Source organism: Perca flavescens, chromosome 5, assembly GCF_004354835.1.
Source record: "Perca flavescens isolate YP-PL-M2 chromosome 5, PFLA_1.0, whole genome shotgun sequence".
In the NCBI taxonomy this organism is placed as follows: domain Eukaryota; kingdom Metazoa; phylum Chordata; class Actinopteri; order Perciformes; family Percidae; genus Perca; species Perca flavescens.
The window spans coordinates 26,665,394-26,684,848 of record NC_041335.1 but is presented as its reverse complement, the minus strand read 5'-3'; the positions used below and the strand labels follow the sequence as shown (position 1 = coordinate 26,684,848).

At 39.2% G+C, this 19,455-nt stretch overlaps 1 protein-coding gene across 1 annotated transcript in view; it reads right to left on the bottom strand.

The window, feature by feature from the left end:
• Positions 1-918: 918 nt before the first annotated feature.
• The window catches only part of si:dkey-215k6.1 (transmembrane protein 132C), a 116,803-nt gene continuing 98,266 nt past the window's right edge, over positions 919-19,455 (bottom strand). The window contains exons 4-13 of the mRNA XM_028578574.1: positions 17,272-17,477; positions 11,326-11,389; positions 10,914-11,045; positions 9,024-9,101; positions 6,579-6,641; positions 6,363-6,491; positions 3,844-3,972; positions 3,262-3,561; positions 2,497-2,771; positions 919-2,155 (exon numbers count right to left, since the gene is read on the bottom strand). Of these exons, the coding sequence (XP_028434375.1) occupies positions 1,528-2,155; positions 2,497-2,771; positions 3,262-3,561; positions 3,844-3,972; positions 6,363-6,491; positions 6,579-6,641; positions 9,024-9,101; positions 10,914-11,045; positions 11,326-11,389; positions 17,272-17,477 (2,004 nt within the window). The 3' untranslated portion in view covers positions 919-1,527. The remainder of the gene's footprint in view (positions 2,156-2,496; positions 2,772-3,261; positions 3,562-3,843; positions 3,973-6,362; positions 6,492-6,578; positions 6,642-9,023; positions 9,102-10,913; positions 11,046-11,325; positions 11,390-17,271; positions 17,478-19,455) is intronic.

The following is a 19,455-nucleotide window of genomic DNA, read 5'->3' as shown; positions in this document are numbered from 1 at the left end:
TCTCTAGGAGAAAAAATAATCATATGTTCTTAGAATCTTAATACATCTTTGAAATAAAAAGCTACAATTAATAGCCTTCCAAATGAGAATAAAAATGTAACAAGGAAAAACACAATAAAACATTCTATTTATCAAAAAAGACAAACAAAAGGAAAATTATATGCATAACTATGTTCAGCAAAACAAACATGTTTCATGAACCCATATCTATTCTAGTGTCACTCCATTTTTATTTGTATTGTGATTTCATTCAATATATCCTGTTAGCTCCATGTATAACACTGCAGGTACTCTGGTCCGTCTTGTTGCCTACATGGTTTCTGTTTTAAATAATCCTCATTATAAAGTGTTCGGTCAGGCTTTGCAAAGCCTGAGCAGCCTTGCAGCCTTCTTTTTATATAAGTCACCTCAGTCAGTCCCCTTTTAGTTTACAGACAGTATTTCACTGTGTACTTCAGTTCACAAAGTTCCTACTGCTGTCCAATCACAGACAAGGAGGGGGGCCAGGAGATTATGCGATTGGTTCGGAATACAGGGAGAATGCCGCTTCTGCCATTGGCTGGAGGGTTTCACGAAACAGGAAATAAGCCTCAAATATGGCTAATGTCCTTTCCTGTCTGTAATTGTGCAAGTTTAAATGCCTCTGTCTTGGATCCAAGGGAGAAACTTTTTTGTGTATACTTTTTTCAACTCTTGACACATTCTGTTGTTTGAGGAAAGAGCAAGATTGCCCGAATTCAGTGCTGAATGGCAGCTCCCACTGGTGCCTGAATTCATAATTAAGTACTTGGAATATATATATATATATATTTTTTTTTTTTACATGTTACATTTCACTCATGAGCAGTGCCAAAAGCAAATGGGTCAAGTGATATAACAAAAACAAATAGATTGTATCTTTGATGTACACCTATTCTTCAGTAATCATAATCATTATTTAACCATTCAGTAGACTTGGCTGGTAAATATTAAAACTAGATCTATCAATAATCCATCAACAGCCACAGCCAATAATGGCAATACACCATATGAGTAAAAAATACTTCAGAAATGATGTTCTTGCCATCCTTGTTTAAATGTATAGTGGCTTGATGATGTTTGTCCAATAACATACCCTGAATTTACTGTATAGCACAATGGTTTACTGGTATTCTGAAAATAAACATTCATTACCAATAGTGACTTTATTATTGATTTTTACACTAATATCTCCACAAGAAATAATATAAAACAAACTCATAATGTTATTTATTGTTTGCTACCGTTGATTTCAGTGTGAGCTAGTGGTTACAGTATGCTTTCCATTGCCTAAGGGGAGCTAAATGTAAGCATCCCCTACACTGTCTGGTCAATTATCTTCTAAACTCTTCGCTACACTTTATATTCCCTTTACTGTTCTTATATTTGTCCTGTTCTCCCTCCCTTCATCCATTGCAAAGGCATTACAGGTGAATTGTACTCATTGTCCATCCTCCCCCTCCTGCACTCATCCTCTGCCCCTCCATTTCTCAGTCTCTTTCCCATTAGTCACAGATTGTCTTGTAGCCTCTCCATGTAGGTTCTGATTTCAGACTGACCCAGGTCCATATCCTGGCACACCCACTTGATGTCATCTTCGCTCCCATTGGTAACCAGGACTGAAGAGTTGGTGTATGGTCCACCCCCACCCAAATTATCATTGGGCACAACAGTGGCAAAAGACGTGAACTGGACCCTCTTGCGTTTGGCGGCTGCAACTGCAGCTGCAGCTGTGGATCCAGGGGAATTATTCAGATGCTCCGCTTGGCCAGTGCCATTTTTGCCACCAGTAGTGATCGCTGAAAGGCACTGATGCGGTTCTGGAACTGATCTGGGCAAAGTTTGTCCGTGGGTGATACCCCGGTGTCCACCTGTACCACCACCCCTACTAATAGTGCCCATGCCTGTGCCCACACCCATCACCAAGGTGTTACCAGCCCCGTTCAGCAGGTACTTGTTCTCCTCGTATCCTCCTTCATTCCGGTCAATGATGGTGGTGCACTCATCAGGCAGCCCACCCTGGCATTGGTCAGAGTGGTCAGATAAAAGGTCGGCCTCGTTGCCAAGCCACACCCAGTCATGGGCGTGGTTCATGTTGCCTCCTGCTTCCAGCACGGGAACTTGCTTGTGACGGTATCTGTAGATGAAGGACGATAATTAGTCGATGACTCAAGTACTATTTTGAACAAGTGCAATTTCAGACTGTGCTGATTTTATTTATATTAAAAAGGTTGATATAGACAGTAGAAACACACAGAGTAAAAGACAAGCATGGGTGAACAACATTTTGCCAATAAACACATTGTCTGTCAATGCCATGTGCTTTGTGTCCTGGCTTTTCAGGTTCATATGTTGGTCCACACAGAGACTTGTGGTGTTAATGGATGGAGGCCTTAGGATTTAACCTACCCACACACTTTTATTGCTGAGTTTCCTTCAAATAAAAAAATTGAGTCCTCAATTATCACAATGTTTTACCTGAAAGCAAAGCTGACACAGTTGATAAGGAAGACCAGTATTGCCAGACAGAATACACCCAAAAGGGCATACATTCCAATCTCCAGGTCCGACAGTCCTCTGGTGGTCCGAGTCAGCTCGCTATCCCCAGTGCCTGGTACCTCAACTTGTGCTGGGTAGCTACTGTAGTCCCCTGCTTGGCTGGGGCCTCCACCCCGGCTGCTGCTGCTGCCTCCACTGGCAGCTTTACCACCTGAAGCACGATGGGTTACTGTGCTCTTGGTCGTTGTGCTAACCTGATTAATGGAAAATAACACATAGGTAGTTAAACAAATATTAACAAAAAAATAACGGAATTCCTAGTTTCCTAGTTCCTTTATTCATACTCATGTTAACTGCTGTGTTAGGGTTAGTTTAGGACCTTTTACATTAGTGGTGTTTTGTTAATGGTGTTTGGTGTTTTGTTAATGGTGGGTTTTTTTAATACACAAATTTGGGATGGATAGTTTAACATCATAGGAATGGGGACTAATTTTGATTTAAAGTGGGTATTATGCACATTGAACAAAATCACTGTACTTTATGATCAAATATAATGGATATAATCTGTACTTGTTATATTTGAGATTTAAATGCCTGTCGGTGTCTTGCCATTCTATCCAATTGAGCTACATAAGAATACAGTCAAACTCTCCAGTAAGGTTGTAGTGAATACTTTCTTTTACTGACTGCAGTGACAATAAATTGGAAAAAAAAACTCTTTAGCCATCCATTGTTCCCCCCCACCTTTCTCATGGCTCCCTCCTCTCGATCCACTGCTGCACTATTGGACTTCCACTCCCCTCCATCCTTTGTTTGGTGCTCCCTGGTGCTGTTGTCCATCCCTCCTCCGTCGTCCTGTCCACCTCTTCCCACCGCACCTCTTTCTTCACTCTTTGCTCCAAACTTCACTATCACATTGCCAACTCCAGATGCCAATACACTCTTCCTTTTGGATTTCTGGCAGGTCTCAGAGATGACCATCTCTACCCGAACCAGTGCTCCCTGTCCGTCCCCCTCTGCCACTACAATAGGCCAGTGCTGCTCCTAATAGAACATACAGACAATGTGAAGTTAAATAGACACAGCACTATGGACACCAAACTGTCTGACCAATTTGCAAATTCTGCAAAGTGTTTCCTCTTAGTAGAAAATAGACAACAATGTGAGGGTAAACAGACACAGTACTTTGGACACCATACTGTCGCTTTTGCAAAAGTGTTTCCTGAAAATCTTTATCAGTAAAACGTCTATGTTTTTCGTTTCTGGAATATTTTACACAGCCTTAAACCATTGGCAAGATGAAGAAAACTTGAAAATGGCTAGTACCTGATTGGTTATGGAGATGACACTCTCATCCAATGATACAGCTGAGAGGAGGAAGTCCTTGGGATCATAGACATCAAGGGGTGTCACTGAACCGTCACTGTACTGGATCCACGCACTGATCGCTGCTTCCTGAGAGTGAATGAGAAAAAATTGTCATGAGATACATAGAGACCATCTTGCAATGAGGAGGGAGTGGAGGGGAGGGGAGGGAGGGGAGGGCCCCTGCTTGGAAAACACATCCATCTTCAAACTCAGACAGACTATGCTATCACACACACACACACACACACACACACACACACACACACACACACAGTAGACTCACAAGGTGAAAACAATACCAGCATCGCTGTCACAGCTGGTAATAACAAAATGGGTATTAACAGTGTTTTTAACATAAACACAGAACTTTCAATCTTCCTTTATTGGGCAATGATGAGCTAAACCTGTTTTCGAGGAGTTATAAGGTAAAGATGTAATGGCTGTTTTACCATGCTCAAGTCCCAGGCCCATTGATCCTCAAGGTATTTCAGTTCTGACTCGTGCTCCACTGAAAGTTTAACCCATTGTGAAGACCCAATGTACTCACACGAGGCAGGGAAAGCTTGAAGAAAGGTTAATTTAAACATGGATTTCAAAATCACGGCAGGTGATTCTGATCCGATTTACATCTCTCTCTGGACGTTACAAATTTGATGTTCCGATGCATTGTAACCCATTCTCATCACACGGTATCACACGTTATTCCAACCTACGCAGTCTTTTCTGCAACTTTGACTCACCACATTACCATAACATAACTAATTATATCAGAACTTTATAATGTCTCATTCCAACATCAAAATTTTACCAAATATAAAAACATATGTGCTTAAGTGAAAAATATATTAATTGGTGTTGGGCCTTGACAGTGTGACATTTAGTTTTTAATGATTCAGCTGTTTGAGTCTCCAACACAATGGAAATAAATAGCATATTGTTAGTCTTGGAACAGCCCAAAGAGAGACATGTACATTACCATCCATCCCTCCACACAAACACACACAAACACTTAAACATGTAGACATTCATAATTGAAACCAACCACTTCTTTTTGTGCACAGACACACTTTTCTTCTGACTTTCGTTTATCTTTCTCCAGCCTCCTCGTCCACCATTACAATGAGGACAAATACTTGAAAAAATGTTTTTTTGTCAACAGTCTTCTTCCAGCAGCAACTATTCCATAAATAAAAACAGAGTTCAGCAGAGAATGTATTTTCTCTGCTTTTCTTTAAGTGATCCTGCCGCACTAATTTCCCTTGATAAAACCCTTTGCTTTCTTTAATCAGAACACAGAAAGGATTGTGTAGGTATAACACCTCACTACAAAAGTAATTAAGCTCCAATGCGAGGAACAGTACTTTATCTCTTTTCCTCCCTTTATTTTCACATGAAATTGTAATTTTTCCTTGCCTCCTTCATTCCCTTATTTACCCCCGCCCCCCTCTTTCCCTCAGGTCTTCTGTTTTTTACTTTTTTTCACCCTGTTTTCTTCTCCTCTACATAGTCGCATCAAATTTCCACAGAAGATATTGAATGATGTAGATACAAACAGACAGATAGAAAAAAAAATTTTAATAAAATGAAATATGATATCTTTATTTTGATCGTAATGGGCTGCTTCTCGTCCAATTAGCCCTTGGATAAAAATTATAATGTGGGGTATGGTTTGATAAAGAACAAAAAGAGAAGGGAGGGGTAGAGGGTGTGAGGGATAATAGCTTGAGATAGTGTGATGAAATAACCTTTGGCAATGTGATTAGACAGTCAAGAATATCTTGTAACATGGTAGCCTTGCAATAAAATGTGCATGTGGGTATAGGTGAGCATGTTTGTTTTTTTAGGTATGTGTGCTTGTGTGTGAGTGTGTTTTTCTATATACAGTATGTTGTGTGGTTATGCACTGTGTGAGAGAGCAAAAGTGGAGAAAAAAAAGAATTCATAGATTTTTACCAATTTAAATTGTGTTGGACTTGTATGACAAATGTAGTTTTAACTGTGATTTCAGTTGAGCATTGTCAAAAAACAAAATGCATTTATGTGGTTCTAACTAACAATATCGACCACTTTTCTTTACCGTAGACCTTTAGGTGGCTGTAACTGTAGCTAAGTAGTGCTATAGCCTGGATGTTATATGCACTTCTAATTAGAAGCTGATTATTGGAGAGATAGCAGCGATGTGATGTTCGCAGCACAAAATTACTGTGCAACTTTTAGGATTACAAACTTGGGGGTATTACTGTAGAGATGGGAACAGTTTAAAATGTAGTCCATTAGTGTGTCTGTGTCTGTGTATGTGATTCAAACCTAAAGGCAGCATGGAGTCTATGCATGTTTCTGCATCATGTGTCTGCATGTGCAAGTTACATTCTGAAAATCTGATAAATACAACCCTGGGAGGATACGCTATCTAGCAGAGATGGAGATATTGTGATTTGGGTGTGTGGATGTGTTTGCGTACCTGTAGTATCCCCTACCTGTTTGGGTGTGTGTAGCAGGTCTGTGGCTGTAGTCGTTAGCTGTATAGCCTGGTAATTTCCAGGACTTGCTGTCATACTGAGCGACAGAGACGCAACCAGCTGGACACCCAGGTCAGTGATGGTGACCTATTCAAACAGGAGAACATCGTAATACACGCCAATAAAAAGGACTTATATCCCAAATACATAAAATGATTCAATTTGCTATTTTACCTTGTCATCCAAAACAGTCACAGTCTTCTCTGCCAGGATGGAGTCAGACAGCGGGGACAGAACCTGCAGCAAAAGATCACACAACACATAAATAGTTGTAAAAAGAAAACACTAACAATTCAAATTTGAAGTTTTCACTTTCTGAAATGAATCTGCATTATTAGTTGCAGGGATGCACTAAAGCCATTTAATCCATATGTGAGTCCTTAAAAGCTGCATTCCATGGCAGCTTCACATTTTCCTGCTCTAACACCCAGAGTCTGCTAAGTCTTTCCAGAGGAAAAAAAATCCTAAAAACAAGTGCTCACAAGCTCCAAAATCCAAGTGACAAAAAACCAAAAGACATCATGTTGCTGACAAATTGGTTGTTTGACAGGTGATGGAATGACAGCTTGTGTCTTAAAAATACGCAAGCTGTGAAGAAAATAATGGGGAACAACAAGGTCCTGATCATGCTGCATCAAGTATAGGATATTAGGAAGTACACATTAGAAACACTGTATGGGAGAGAGTTGTATTAAATTAGCTTTTATTGTTGTCTCTGTGTTTTTTTGCCTTAAGGTGAGTAAAGTGTTTAACACTGGCGAGAGTTGGTTAACATCACAGTGCTTTGGGCCACATAGACTGGCAGTATCTGTTTGTTACTGTAAGTTACAAAACACCTAACACACACACACACACACACACACACACACACACACACACACACACACACACACACACACACACAGTATTGCCATCTGCCTCCCAGCTGGCTTCCAAAGTGTCAGCATTCAACTAAGACATCTTAGTAACAAAGCACTAGGCCAAAACTTAACAACTAAAAAGAAAGTGAATGAAAAGAGAACAGAGAGAGAGCACAAGTGAGAGACAGTGAGCGAGCCAGAGAGAAAAAAATTCAGTAGGTGTCAGTGAGAGAGAGACAATGACAAATAGAGGAGGACAGAGAGTGAGAGGGGCAGAAATAAGGAGTGGGAAAGAGATTGGGGTACAGATGGAGAGAGGGAGCAGCAGACAGACTGTGATAGAGATTAGGAGCCCTGTGCTGTAGTGTGCTACTCCGCCTGGCGACAGGAGGACAGGCAGATCTGATTGGTGTACAAAGAAAATCTCTCAGTGAACGTGTCGGGGCGTCAAACTCAATCCCACCCTCAGTGAGCTAACAAAATGCAATGATTGACATCTTTGGGATTGCTCCTCAAGACAGGCAGAAAATAAGAGGACGAGAAAGAGAGACTGGGAGGGAGAAAGGAGAGAGAGAGATGGGCAGGAGAGGAAGAGGTGAGACTCAGGGGGACGGAGCGAGGGGCTAAAATTGAAATGTCAAACTATCAAATGATGGCTGTCGACTCTGGCATCTCAATGGGAATGCTGGGTAAATTCTCGCTCCTGGCTCCCAAACAGAGCACAGCTGTCTGTATGCGTGCATCTGTGTGTGTGAGTGTCTGTGTATGCTTGCATGTAGCGCTCCCCAGTTGAACGGATGCAAACACACACTCAGCTGTTCCCCACAATCCCCACTGCTGCGCCGAACGCAGCGCCAACCCACTTCTAATACACGCACACAACACACTCTTCAGAGCAATTACGCAAATGTAAGCACTTAGAACGATCCTGAATCATGAAGACATACAGTTTATATATACATGAAAGACAGAAATGTAACATAATAGGATAAAATATAACAAACACTGTATTGACTATGACTTTGACATATTTAGCAGTTTTGCCTTGGCTCTGCTATATAACAGTATAACAGTAATGTAAAACAGTAAGCCACAGGACTGTCTTCCACTGTTACATTCAGTCACAATGGACCGGCTTATTGGAATTCAGCAAGAATGCGAGTGTGTTCACTGTGTGCAAGTGTGTGTCTGTGTATAATTGCTGAACATCACACTAAGATGTCAGGGCCAAATCCGACAGTTAATTGTGGCTAATTGCGTAACGAGCTAGCAAGCAAGGCTTACAACTGCAAGAGAGGAAGAGGGGAGGAAGAAAGAGAGGATAATGTTTACATCACTGGAGTGTTTATGGCTGCAAAGTGAGTTGTCAAATTACACTGCGCTTCACATAATCATACATTTTTAACCGTCTTTCTCCTGAGTTGTTGTCCAACAAATTTTTTTTTTGAATCTTTAAAATGCAATTCAACCACTGATTGTGGGAATGCTTTATAGTTCGTAGATGGTACACCAGAGTTTGTCTAGTTCTAAACTTTACATTATATTATTTAATTAAAAGCTAACTTTAAAACCACATGAGAATGTATTTATTTATTTTTGGGTTATTTCATTTTATTTTATATTTCATTCTCAGGTTGATATAAGAATGTGAATATACTACTTCAGTTACAGTAGGAGAATGAGTTGCTTTGTGGTTTGGAATGATAATATTAACTAAAACAGTTAAAAAATAATGTGAAAGAGAACAGACTGTACATACCTGTATAGTGGTAATCCCCAGGTCCCGCCCGATCAAGATTCGTCCATCTATCAGTCTGGCAATGCGTGGATCTTCTACCTGAGGAGCACAGAAACAGCTGTCAGTCACTACAAGTTTAATCACTTTGTTTATAAGGCTTTTGTGCATTTATCCTGGATTAATACTACAAAAATTCCTTGTTTGAACTATAATTCAATAGTCAAACATCAGTCCAAAAAGGAAAGAGTTTAAAAAAAGGTTTAACATCTTGTGAAATATAAAACCTTTATCCCAAAAGGGAGATGACAAGATCGATACAAATCTTGTGTTTGTGCGCTAGAGCTAGAGCTACAGTTGGGAGATGGCTGGCCTAGCTTAGCATAGACACAAAAAACACAGGGAAACAGCATATTTTGGCTCCCTCCAAAGATTTTAAATCTGCTTAACAGCACCAATGCAGCTGAATCTGTAATCCATAAATCCAAACTAATAGAAATGTAAACACAAGCTGTACAGTAACTATTTATCTGTAAACAACATTCAGGCAAAGTCTCCTCATCACATTGAGGTTGCTAGGCAACCAGCAGTGACACTTCAAACAAGTATTACAATGTGTTGACACTGGCCGCTAAAGTGCCGCAATTGGCAGGGAATTGCTGGGAAGCGATGCCTGATTCCTTTCGCCGCCCATGAAGCAATTGTGCTGTTCACATAGCACGTGCCCTGCTGAAATATGAAACAATCGTTTCGGCGTCTGATCTATATTTTCCGCAAGCTTTTCTTGCAAGAAAACACACTGATAATCTATAATAAACGGTATTGAAGATATATTATATATGATATAAATGATCTGATTCTGATAAATGATAAACTATGCATCCCCTGCTTGCCAACATGCCTTGATTTTCTTGCCCCTCTCCCTGCTGTTTTCCTGGAGTTTCAAATTCCCAGATTTTTACATAATGAAATATCCAAACCTGCCCATCAACTATATTTATTTAGAAATCACAGAGTGTCACTGCTGTTTGTTGCCACTGCTGCTTGCCCTTCTCTGGACATACAGTATGGTGGCCAATCGCAGCAGTTCAGCGGCCAGTGTAAACCCGGTATTGGGCAAAAGGGTAAATTATTGTTGTAAAGAAACTGTTGAAGCATTGCCATTCATTAATGTTTATGTACAGATTAAACAAGCGAGATACAACGTGTTGATTGGGTAATTGTAATGCTAAGATAACCCTCTGTACCTAGCTATATGCTTAATGTACGGACATAAAAGTTCTATTGATCGTTCTAATCTCATGTGACTCTTTAAAAGCAATTGAGCATATTTCCCAAAATGTTGAACTATTCCTTCAAGGAAGATATAGTGTACGTGTGTGCATTAGGCTTGCACGATTCAGGGAAAAATATGAATCATGATTTTTTAGCTTAGAATTGATATCACGATTCTCTGCCACAATTATTTTTCTCACTTAAGTGTAATGTTTATTGCACACATGAACCATGACAAAACAAAACAAATTGCCAGTACCAAACAGATTCTTTTTGGCACCTATAGCACTTTGCGCATCACTACAAGCCTGTAAACATAGAGGCTTCAATGAATAAAGAAAATACAGTACATACTGGCCATTTAAGTACAGTAGGCTACCAAAAATAGTGACATATAACACATTGAACTAAATATGACCTTGATACAGGCTCTATCTGAACTCCTTGAACATGTCTTTACATAATTAAAACATGTCAATGTCAATGTCAAATGCTTTCAGTAAATTAATTGAAGGAGAAAAAAAAAAATCAAAGTCATTTAAAAAATAAATCGCGAACAGGGGTGAATCGAGATTGAAATTTTATAATGATTTATCGTGCAGGCCTAGCGCGCATATGTGAGTATATGTGTATACATACCTTTAGCTGGTCCAAGACCAAATGAGTGATATCAGCTTGCCAGTCCGCACCCAACATGTAGACCATCTCTCCTCCTGGGTCAGAGGGTTCTGCGACAAAATGGGTAAGGACTCGCACCAAGGCGTACTGGTACTGTAAGGTCGAGAGAAAGTTCAAATCAGACATTAATGATCAACTACACAATGGGCACTGTGTTATCTTGTGCGTTAACTTGTAGAAAAATAGTACACAATAATACTGCACAGTAACTTAAACCAACTGAAGCAAAGCATTATAGTACATACAGTAAGTCACATTTCATTCCCAGTATGTGGTCGGACAGCTCTCACTGCCTTTTAGGAATACTGACATTGACAAAAAGGATTAAAAAACTCTCTATACAAGTTTGTGATGAAAACCAATTAAATAATACCTGTAGGGTGCAGCCTTTGCCCTTCCTCTCATCATCCTCATCATCTTCACTGTCTCTGGTAGGTCTGGGAGGGAAAAAAATAAATGAGACAGAGAGAGAAAGAGAGGATGAGTTTATCTGGTAATTAAATGCCATTTTTATACTCTACACTCATCTTCAGTAAATCTACTGTATAATCTCTGCTCCAGGTTACTCTCTGTGTCAATATAAAGACACTTAGGTTTTTAATCCAGCTGTAACACATTTAAAACACTTTAGTTGTAAAGTGTGCAACTAAGTGTGTTACTTTTGTAACTTCTCTTAGCTGAAAAAGCATGAATGAATTTCCCTTGTGAATGTAGCCCCAGTTCACCTCAACATGTGTACAATCTAAAGTGGGACTTCTCAAATAGCCACATCTGTACTGAAACAGCTCGAATATTCTTTATGTTTTAAGCCATTATCACAAGGCAACTATGATATACAGTAAGTGCTTTAGACTCCACTTTACACTTTACACTTTACTCCATTTTGAATGTATTGTTTTATTGTTTCTATATTGTTTATTATCACTCTGTAATACTGCATTCACACACAATTACTCTTTAATTTGATTTAGTCCCTGTGATGTGGGAGTTTCATGAGTTTTTTACCACCTCTTTCCTGTATGTTGAGTACAAACACTTTATTGAAAGTTTAGCATATTTCAAAAGACACTTGCAGTACTTCTCAACCAGCGGCATATCATACGTATAACCTTTTAAAATGACTTCATCATGTTACGTAAAGTAAAAATCTGCATCTGAATCTGAATTTGTCTTATCCAGTTGTTCCATATTTTCCATTTGTCGCTGCTGTGCATTTCTGATTAAAGCAAAAATTAAACAATTATATTAACACATATACGTTATGAAATATCAACGATTAATATGAAAATGCATATACTTGGTGTAATTCCACATCTAAGGAGGCTGAAGAATCACAGTCAAATAAAGAATTAAAATGAATCTGAGAATACTTTGAATACACCATCAGTGTTAAAACTCTCTCTCCCTGAGTGGAGGATCTATTTCTCTTTGATTACTCAGACACACAAAGAAACACACACTCCCCTCCCTTTGTGTAATATCTTCACAATACAACATGCAGGCAGGCCCACACCGGACCATACATTCACACAAGAACACAGCTGCACAGCTGTCTGTGTAAGAGTGTGTGCCTAATAGTGCTTGTGTTTCACTCTGTGAGATACAAGTTAGGGAAGATAGAGGTGTGTGTGTGTGTGTGTGTGTGTGTGTGTGTGTGTGTGTGTGTGTGTGTGTGTGTGTGTGTGTGTGTGTGTGTGTGTGTGTGTGTGTGTCTGTTCGAGTTTGTGTGTGCACACGGGTTGGTGACTATCTGAGCAGAAAGTGGCGAAATTGAAAAATAGGTCCAGCAGAACAGAATGTAAGGGCGTCAAAATAGGGGAATAGAAGCAACACACACACACACACACACACACACACACACACACACACACACACACACACACACACACACACACACACACACACACACACACACACAAAACTACATATACACCCACATACCCACGCACACACTAATTCACAATCACACATAGAGGCACGGAAGCAGGCAGGCATGCATGCAAGGAAAAAAGACAGACTATTAGGAATGGGTTTGTATAACCTGAAAAAGAAGTGCACATGCATATTTGAGCTGTTATTAAAATCTGAGCCTTAGGTTTCCCCATTGTGACTCTGAATTTGAGTTCAAGAAACTAAGTCGGATGCTGTGTATTCAAATGTGGCAACGTCTTGCTTGCACATCCCTTCTTTATGATGAAGTTAGAGTGGCTTAGATTATATAATGCATTTTTGTACATGTGCAACCGCTGAAACTCAGTGTAGAAAATGTAGAAGTTTTATCACATGCTTGATGTTCATACTGCCTCGCATAGCTCCATCCTCAAGAGGAAATACACAAAAGGTTGGATGTCATTCAGTTGAAAGATTTTATTAAACAGTATAGACTCTGTGAGAAAAAGAGGGAGAAGAAGTAATAGAAATATAGAAAGAAAAAAATAATATGAGCCAAACAGAAGAAAGAAAAATAGAAAGCGGACAATATACTTCTGCCAAGGCTTCGTGATCCTCTACTTATTACATCAGTACAAATCTACACAGTGATTTTCTGTATTGAGAAAAAAAATCTCAGTTTATAAGGTTAAGCTACTATACATGTTTTCCCTGATCTGCAGCTTTTTAATCAAGCAAATTAATTATTTTGTCTTTGACTCATGGCCTGAATTTACACCAAATTTCATTAAGAAAAGCTACGTTTTAGTGAATAACTGTTAACAGATAAACAGAGACCGAAAATAAAACCTTCTAATTAGGTAAAAATACAGTGAATGACAAAATAGACAGAAGAAGAAATTAAGATAATAGTGGGACATTTTTCTTTCTTACTGCAGGGTAGACGAAAGATAAATAACTTCTACCGTTTATATGCTAGAGTGCCAGTTTAGTCTGTCCTACATTCATCTTTCTCTATACAGTATGTTGTTTTGCCTTCACCCTCCTTCCTTCTTCCACATTACACAAACACACAAAAAGCTGCACAGAACATAGGCAAGCATGTGCATGTGCATGTGCATGTGCATGTGCATGCACACACACACACACACACACACACACACACACACACACACAAAAAAGAAACAAAGAAACGTGTGGGCACAAACTGACACTTAAACACCAACATCCTGTAACTGATCCACCCACTTGCATTGAGACAGAGAGAGAGAGAAAGAGAGAAAGAGAGGGAGGGTGTGTGTGTGTGTGTGTGTGAGAGTGAGTGTGTGTTGTGTGTGTGTGTGTGTGTGTGTGTGTGTGTGTGTGTGTGTGTGTGTGTGTGTGTGTGTGTAAGTGAATGAATGCCTCATTCAGTGGCAATGATGCTAAAGCCATAATAGTAATCATCAGTATAGCCAGGCAGGCCTTGACCTCATAGGAAATTATGGACTGGCTAGAACGCTCTATATAGTGCTCTATACTGCTCCATTCAATAAGCACTATATCACACACACACACATGTGCATGTACACACACAAAGACAAAAGCACAAAAGCCAAAAGACATAGACATTCACACATTGTCTTGGTTTATCCTTTCTTTTCTCTCTCAGTCGCAAAGTAACACACACAAATCTTAAAGGTCCAATATGTAATATTTGTACTGTAATAAATCCAAAAATGACACCAATGTCTCATCAGATATTAAGGAAACATGTTAAACTGAAATACTATCTTTTCTAACAACAATGCTAATGTCAGTATTTTTTCTTTTTGAAATTTACATTCCGTGACGGAATTTATGTTTATGTTTTGGTCTGTGTGTTGTTATCAACGGCCCAGTTTGACAGGCAGGCCGGGTTGCCAGATATACCTGTAAAAACGTAAACCCAGCGCGCTACAGCTGTAACGGTAGTACAGCCATGAAAGCAGCAAACAAACAAACAGGATCAACGGAGATAGATTCTACATGACATAAAAAAAAGAAAACAGCATGTTTCTAACAGTTGCGTGACCAGAGACGTAACAACCCCCTGGTAAATATTGGAGATGTATTTGAAAGATGGAGACAGCTTAGATCCCAAAAGGACGCAGAGTTGGCTTATTTTCTCCTGAACAGGTAAGCATTATCTTAAGGCTAATTTATCACAGCTACTAGGGATGGGCATTTTTTGTCATTTCAACATTTGTGTACTCACATTGAATTATATAGCTAGAGTACCCAAGTTGGTTACTCGCAAAAACAATTGAGACATAGCCAGTAAAGTGATCCCGACTGGTCCTGGCTAACACCGCCATGCTAACCCTGCTAACTGTTAACGTTACCGGGAGGACCAGGCAAGCAACCCATGGCTGTTTACAACGTGTAGCCTCTTCAGCGGTTGGAGCCAACAACAGTGAGTTATTTTAAGCCACGAGAGGGGGGCTGTAAATTGGAAAGAGAGGACTGTGAGTTTGCAGTGTGTTTAGCGATTGTTGCCGTAATTCTAAGCCAATGAAGTGTGTTCCGTCGGCAACGTAGTGGTATTTTTAGCGGTTCGTATTGCACTTCTAAGCCGAGGAAGTGTGCCTGACTGGCGTGTGGAGAGGACTGTGAGGTTGTTGTGTTTTTAGCGGTTCATACTGTAATTTTAAGCCCAAAAAGTGTGTCTGTCAGTTGGTTACAGAGCTCCACGTGAGCACGGGCTTTTATGACTGTCAATATAGCCAGCATCTACCGTTAGCTACTCCTCTGTGCTGTGGAGTAATGTCTGGCTATGTGAGTCTAGCATCTAACGTTAGCTACTCCGCTGTGCTGTGGAGTACTGTCTGGCTATGTGAGACTAGCATCTAACGTTAGCTACTCTGCTGTGCTGTGGAGTAACGTCTGGCTATGTGAGAAAAGCGTCTAGCAACATTGTTGTGAATGCTGCGGTCTCAGCCTGGCAACCCCCGTGAACTTCGAGTCTGGGCAGGAGGGGGCGGGGGAAACGACTCTGCAGTATTTTGAATTGTTAGTGCAGTAACTATTTTAACCGCTAGCTGCCAGTATTACATACAATATTACATATTGCACCTTTAAGATTTATCGTAAAGCAAAATTACATGCAGCAATGACACGTACAGTCTCTTCCTTTTGTCTTTTTTTCTCACATGCTCAAACTCAGTACTCTTCGCTGAAGAAACAATATGCTTTGACTGCTTTCAAGCAGAGCAAGTGCATGGACCAATAGCTGTAGTCAAAGTTCAGAGTAGCATATCTGCCTTTTTCTGTTGTTTCAAGTTCAACTACCACAGAACACAGAATACATTACAGAACACAACAAGTTTGCTGTGAGAGGACGTCCTGACTGTTTTGTTTGTATGTGTATATCACACTGTACTGTACTAATATGTACACACAGCACAGCTAGATTTTTTGCATATTCAGTTATGTTGTTGCTGGTGTATGCTCTTTTTTACCAGTCAGTAGGGTTCTGAGTTCATAAATCATCTACGATATGTGTAACACTTCAACATCAATAAATGCCACCAACAATCCATTAAAAAGAAAATCAGAATTGAATTGCTTTATGCTACAAGGAAATAAGGAACCAATTTATTTTGCATGTGATAACAAATTAATTACTATATTTTTCTTATTATATCTATGTTTATTTATCTTATGTTAACATGTTACCAGCTCCCCTCTCTTTGGACGATATAGGTTATAGACTAGAGCTAAACAAATAATTCAACTTTAAAAATATATTGAACGATATTAGCTTATTGCAGACATATTAGTATCTGTAGCTGATAAGTAACAACAAAATAGCTAAAGACATCTGTCCACCAGTTTATTTGTCAACAGTAAAAGCTTGGGCCAAGGTACACTTAACAAGCTTAAACATGTCTTTGTAACAATAGAGAAATTAGTTTTGGCCTCAAAAATCTAGTATTGGGTGGGATCTTTTGTTAACTACCAACCAGAAGTTGCTGGTTGCCGTTTTACTACTCTTTAACTTATTTTATTATTTATTTACATTTATTTTATCGTTATTAATACATACTGTGTGTATAAGTTTATACTTATATTGTTTATATTCTTTTTATCCTTCTTATATTTGAGAATGTGTGACATGCACCAACAACACCATGACAAATTCCTTGTATGAAAAAATGCAAAAAACATACTTGGCAATAAAGCCCATTCTGATACGTTCAGTTTTCTAACAACAAACCTTTGCATTAGTGTTACCTGGTCTGATCTGTTATGTAGCTGCTATATTGTCTTTTTCCAACAAAAATGAAAGGTACACAGGTACGTTGTACAATTGCCTTCACTACATGAATCAGTAAAATGCAAACTTTTACACATGCTTACACCCTCTGTTTCCCTCAGTTGTGCCCTTAAGGTCATACAGGTAATTTACCTCTTGTTAGTGATGATCGGTACCCTCCAGCCTTTAACCTGGCTCAGCTCAGTATCTGACACGTCTATCTGCAGAGGTAGCTTGGGCACCCAGACTGTGAGCTGCAGCTGAGCAGACAGGTGCAGGTAGGTAAAGTTGACTGCCAAAGACTGCCGGCCGCGCATTTCTTTACCGTTCACCAAAACCTGGTCACAGTTTGGGGAAACCTGAAAAGAGGACAAGAGCAGGAACAAAAGAGGAGAGTTGGGTTGTGTTTGGGACAACGTGCATGCAGAGTCTGACACTTCTAAAGGACCTCACACACTTAACTTGATGATTTCTGCAGAAACAGATGTAGCCCCTGTAGTGCATTCCTTAAGCACAGCCTGGAGTGAGTTTTCATCACAACATTCGTGCTCTTGCAGTCAATAAGATCTTATGTCAGTGATTTCTTACACTTTTATTCATCCTGTAAAGCACTTTGGAACACATTTTTGTGCCCTAAAAAGAAAGGTTAATAATATGCTTCTGGAGCTTCTTCTTGCCACATTGGTGGCACCCAATACCCAGGGAGCTTGTGTCACCTCCACCAATCTGAAGCAATGTATTAAATGTACAACTTGTAACATTCTAAAACCAGTAATTCACATTCATTTTAAGACATTAGTATAATTGCTTTGAACCCATCAGACCACCCAGGAGAATACTGCCAACCTTTGCAATGCATTTTAAATTGTGTGCCAAAGGATCTAGGAGGAGATCTGGTCGAAAATCAGAAGAGGGCTAGAGGGCAAAAACATTCTCTCTGTGAGTGGAATTATGAATAATAGTCCTACATTTGACGACACTGATATAAATTGGAGACTATCGATCATCTAAACCATGGTCTCATTGTTTACAATAATTCATAGTCACAGATTAATTTTACAGCTATATCCTATTTAACCCAAAACCCCTACACACTACATTACATGTGAGTCAGTCATAACTCAGCTAACATTGTATGCAATGGTGGAAAGTAACTAGGAACATTTAGAACTAGTACAATTTTAATGTACATTATTACTGCAGAACATTAACCTTTGATACTTTCAAAAGATTTTGTTGTTAATCCTTGTATGTAATTAGGATTTTCACTCATGCAAAGGAGTACTTTTTCTACCACTGTTCCAAATAGCAGTGCCCTTCGGATTAGCAGTTAGTTACTAATTCTGTCACTCTGGTTTTAACTAGTACTCCGGCTTTGCTCAATAAGATTCTGTTGAAGCTACTGTTGAAATTAAAAAAAAAACAACTTTAAAATACTGAATGGTGACCCAACAGTTGTAGTTAACAATGATTTCTCCAGACTAAACTATTTTCAGAATTCATATGTATATGTTGTCTGCTCAGACACAGTTTGTCAGACACAACAAGGTCACAACAAATAATTAATTAAATACATATTCATTGTCTCAAAAGTGACATTAAAGCTGCCCAATAATGCTATGGTAAAACCAAATTAAATACAGATTTGTCATTATCAAAATGCTGTGTAAGTTATGTACGTTCTAATGAAAACGTCTTGTGTATCAACTTGACTGAATTTACGTATTGTCCTTAACAGCACCATTACATGTTTTTCCATAATTATGGAAATGCAGATATCTAGTTTTAGAACAGTATTATTCCAAATAAATTGATACTGAAGTGCAAAACATTTATTCAGACACTGGATTATTATGGTTGTGTTTCAGAAAGTGGACAGCACCCTTAAAGACACTCTGACAGGCAGAAAAATGGAAAAGCCAGGATTTTAGTCAGTTTCATTTTCACCCTCCTTGCTCATCTGACTGTGACTGATTGAGATGACATTTTTTTGGACAAATCCTCCTACGTGTTTTACCAACAATGGATTCATGCAAGAAGGAAACTGATCATAATGCAATGTAGGCATATTGTGATCTTTGCCCAGTTGTTATGGAAGTTATCTTAAATCAAGATTTAGCATATATATTATTCTGGGCCAGTTCCATCCATCCATCCATCCATCCATCCATCCATCCATCCATCCATCCATGATGAGATTTACTGCCATTTTGTTTTTCTCTCTCTGTCCCTCCCCCTCATTATTTCTGATTCTTTTTTTTATATTTCCACAGCCATTCACCCATTCCTGAAATATTATATCACCTGTCCCTCTTTCTTTACCATACACTTTTATTC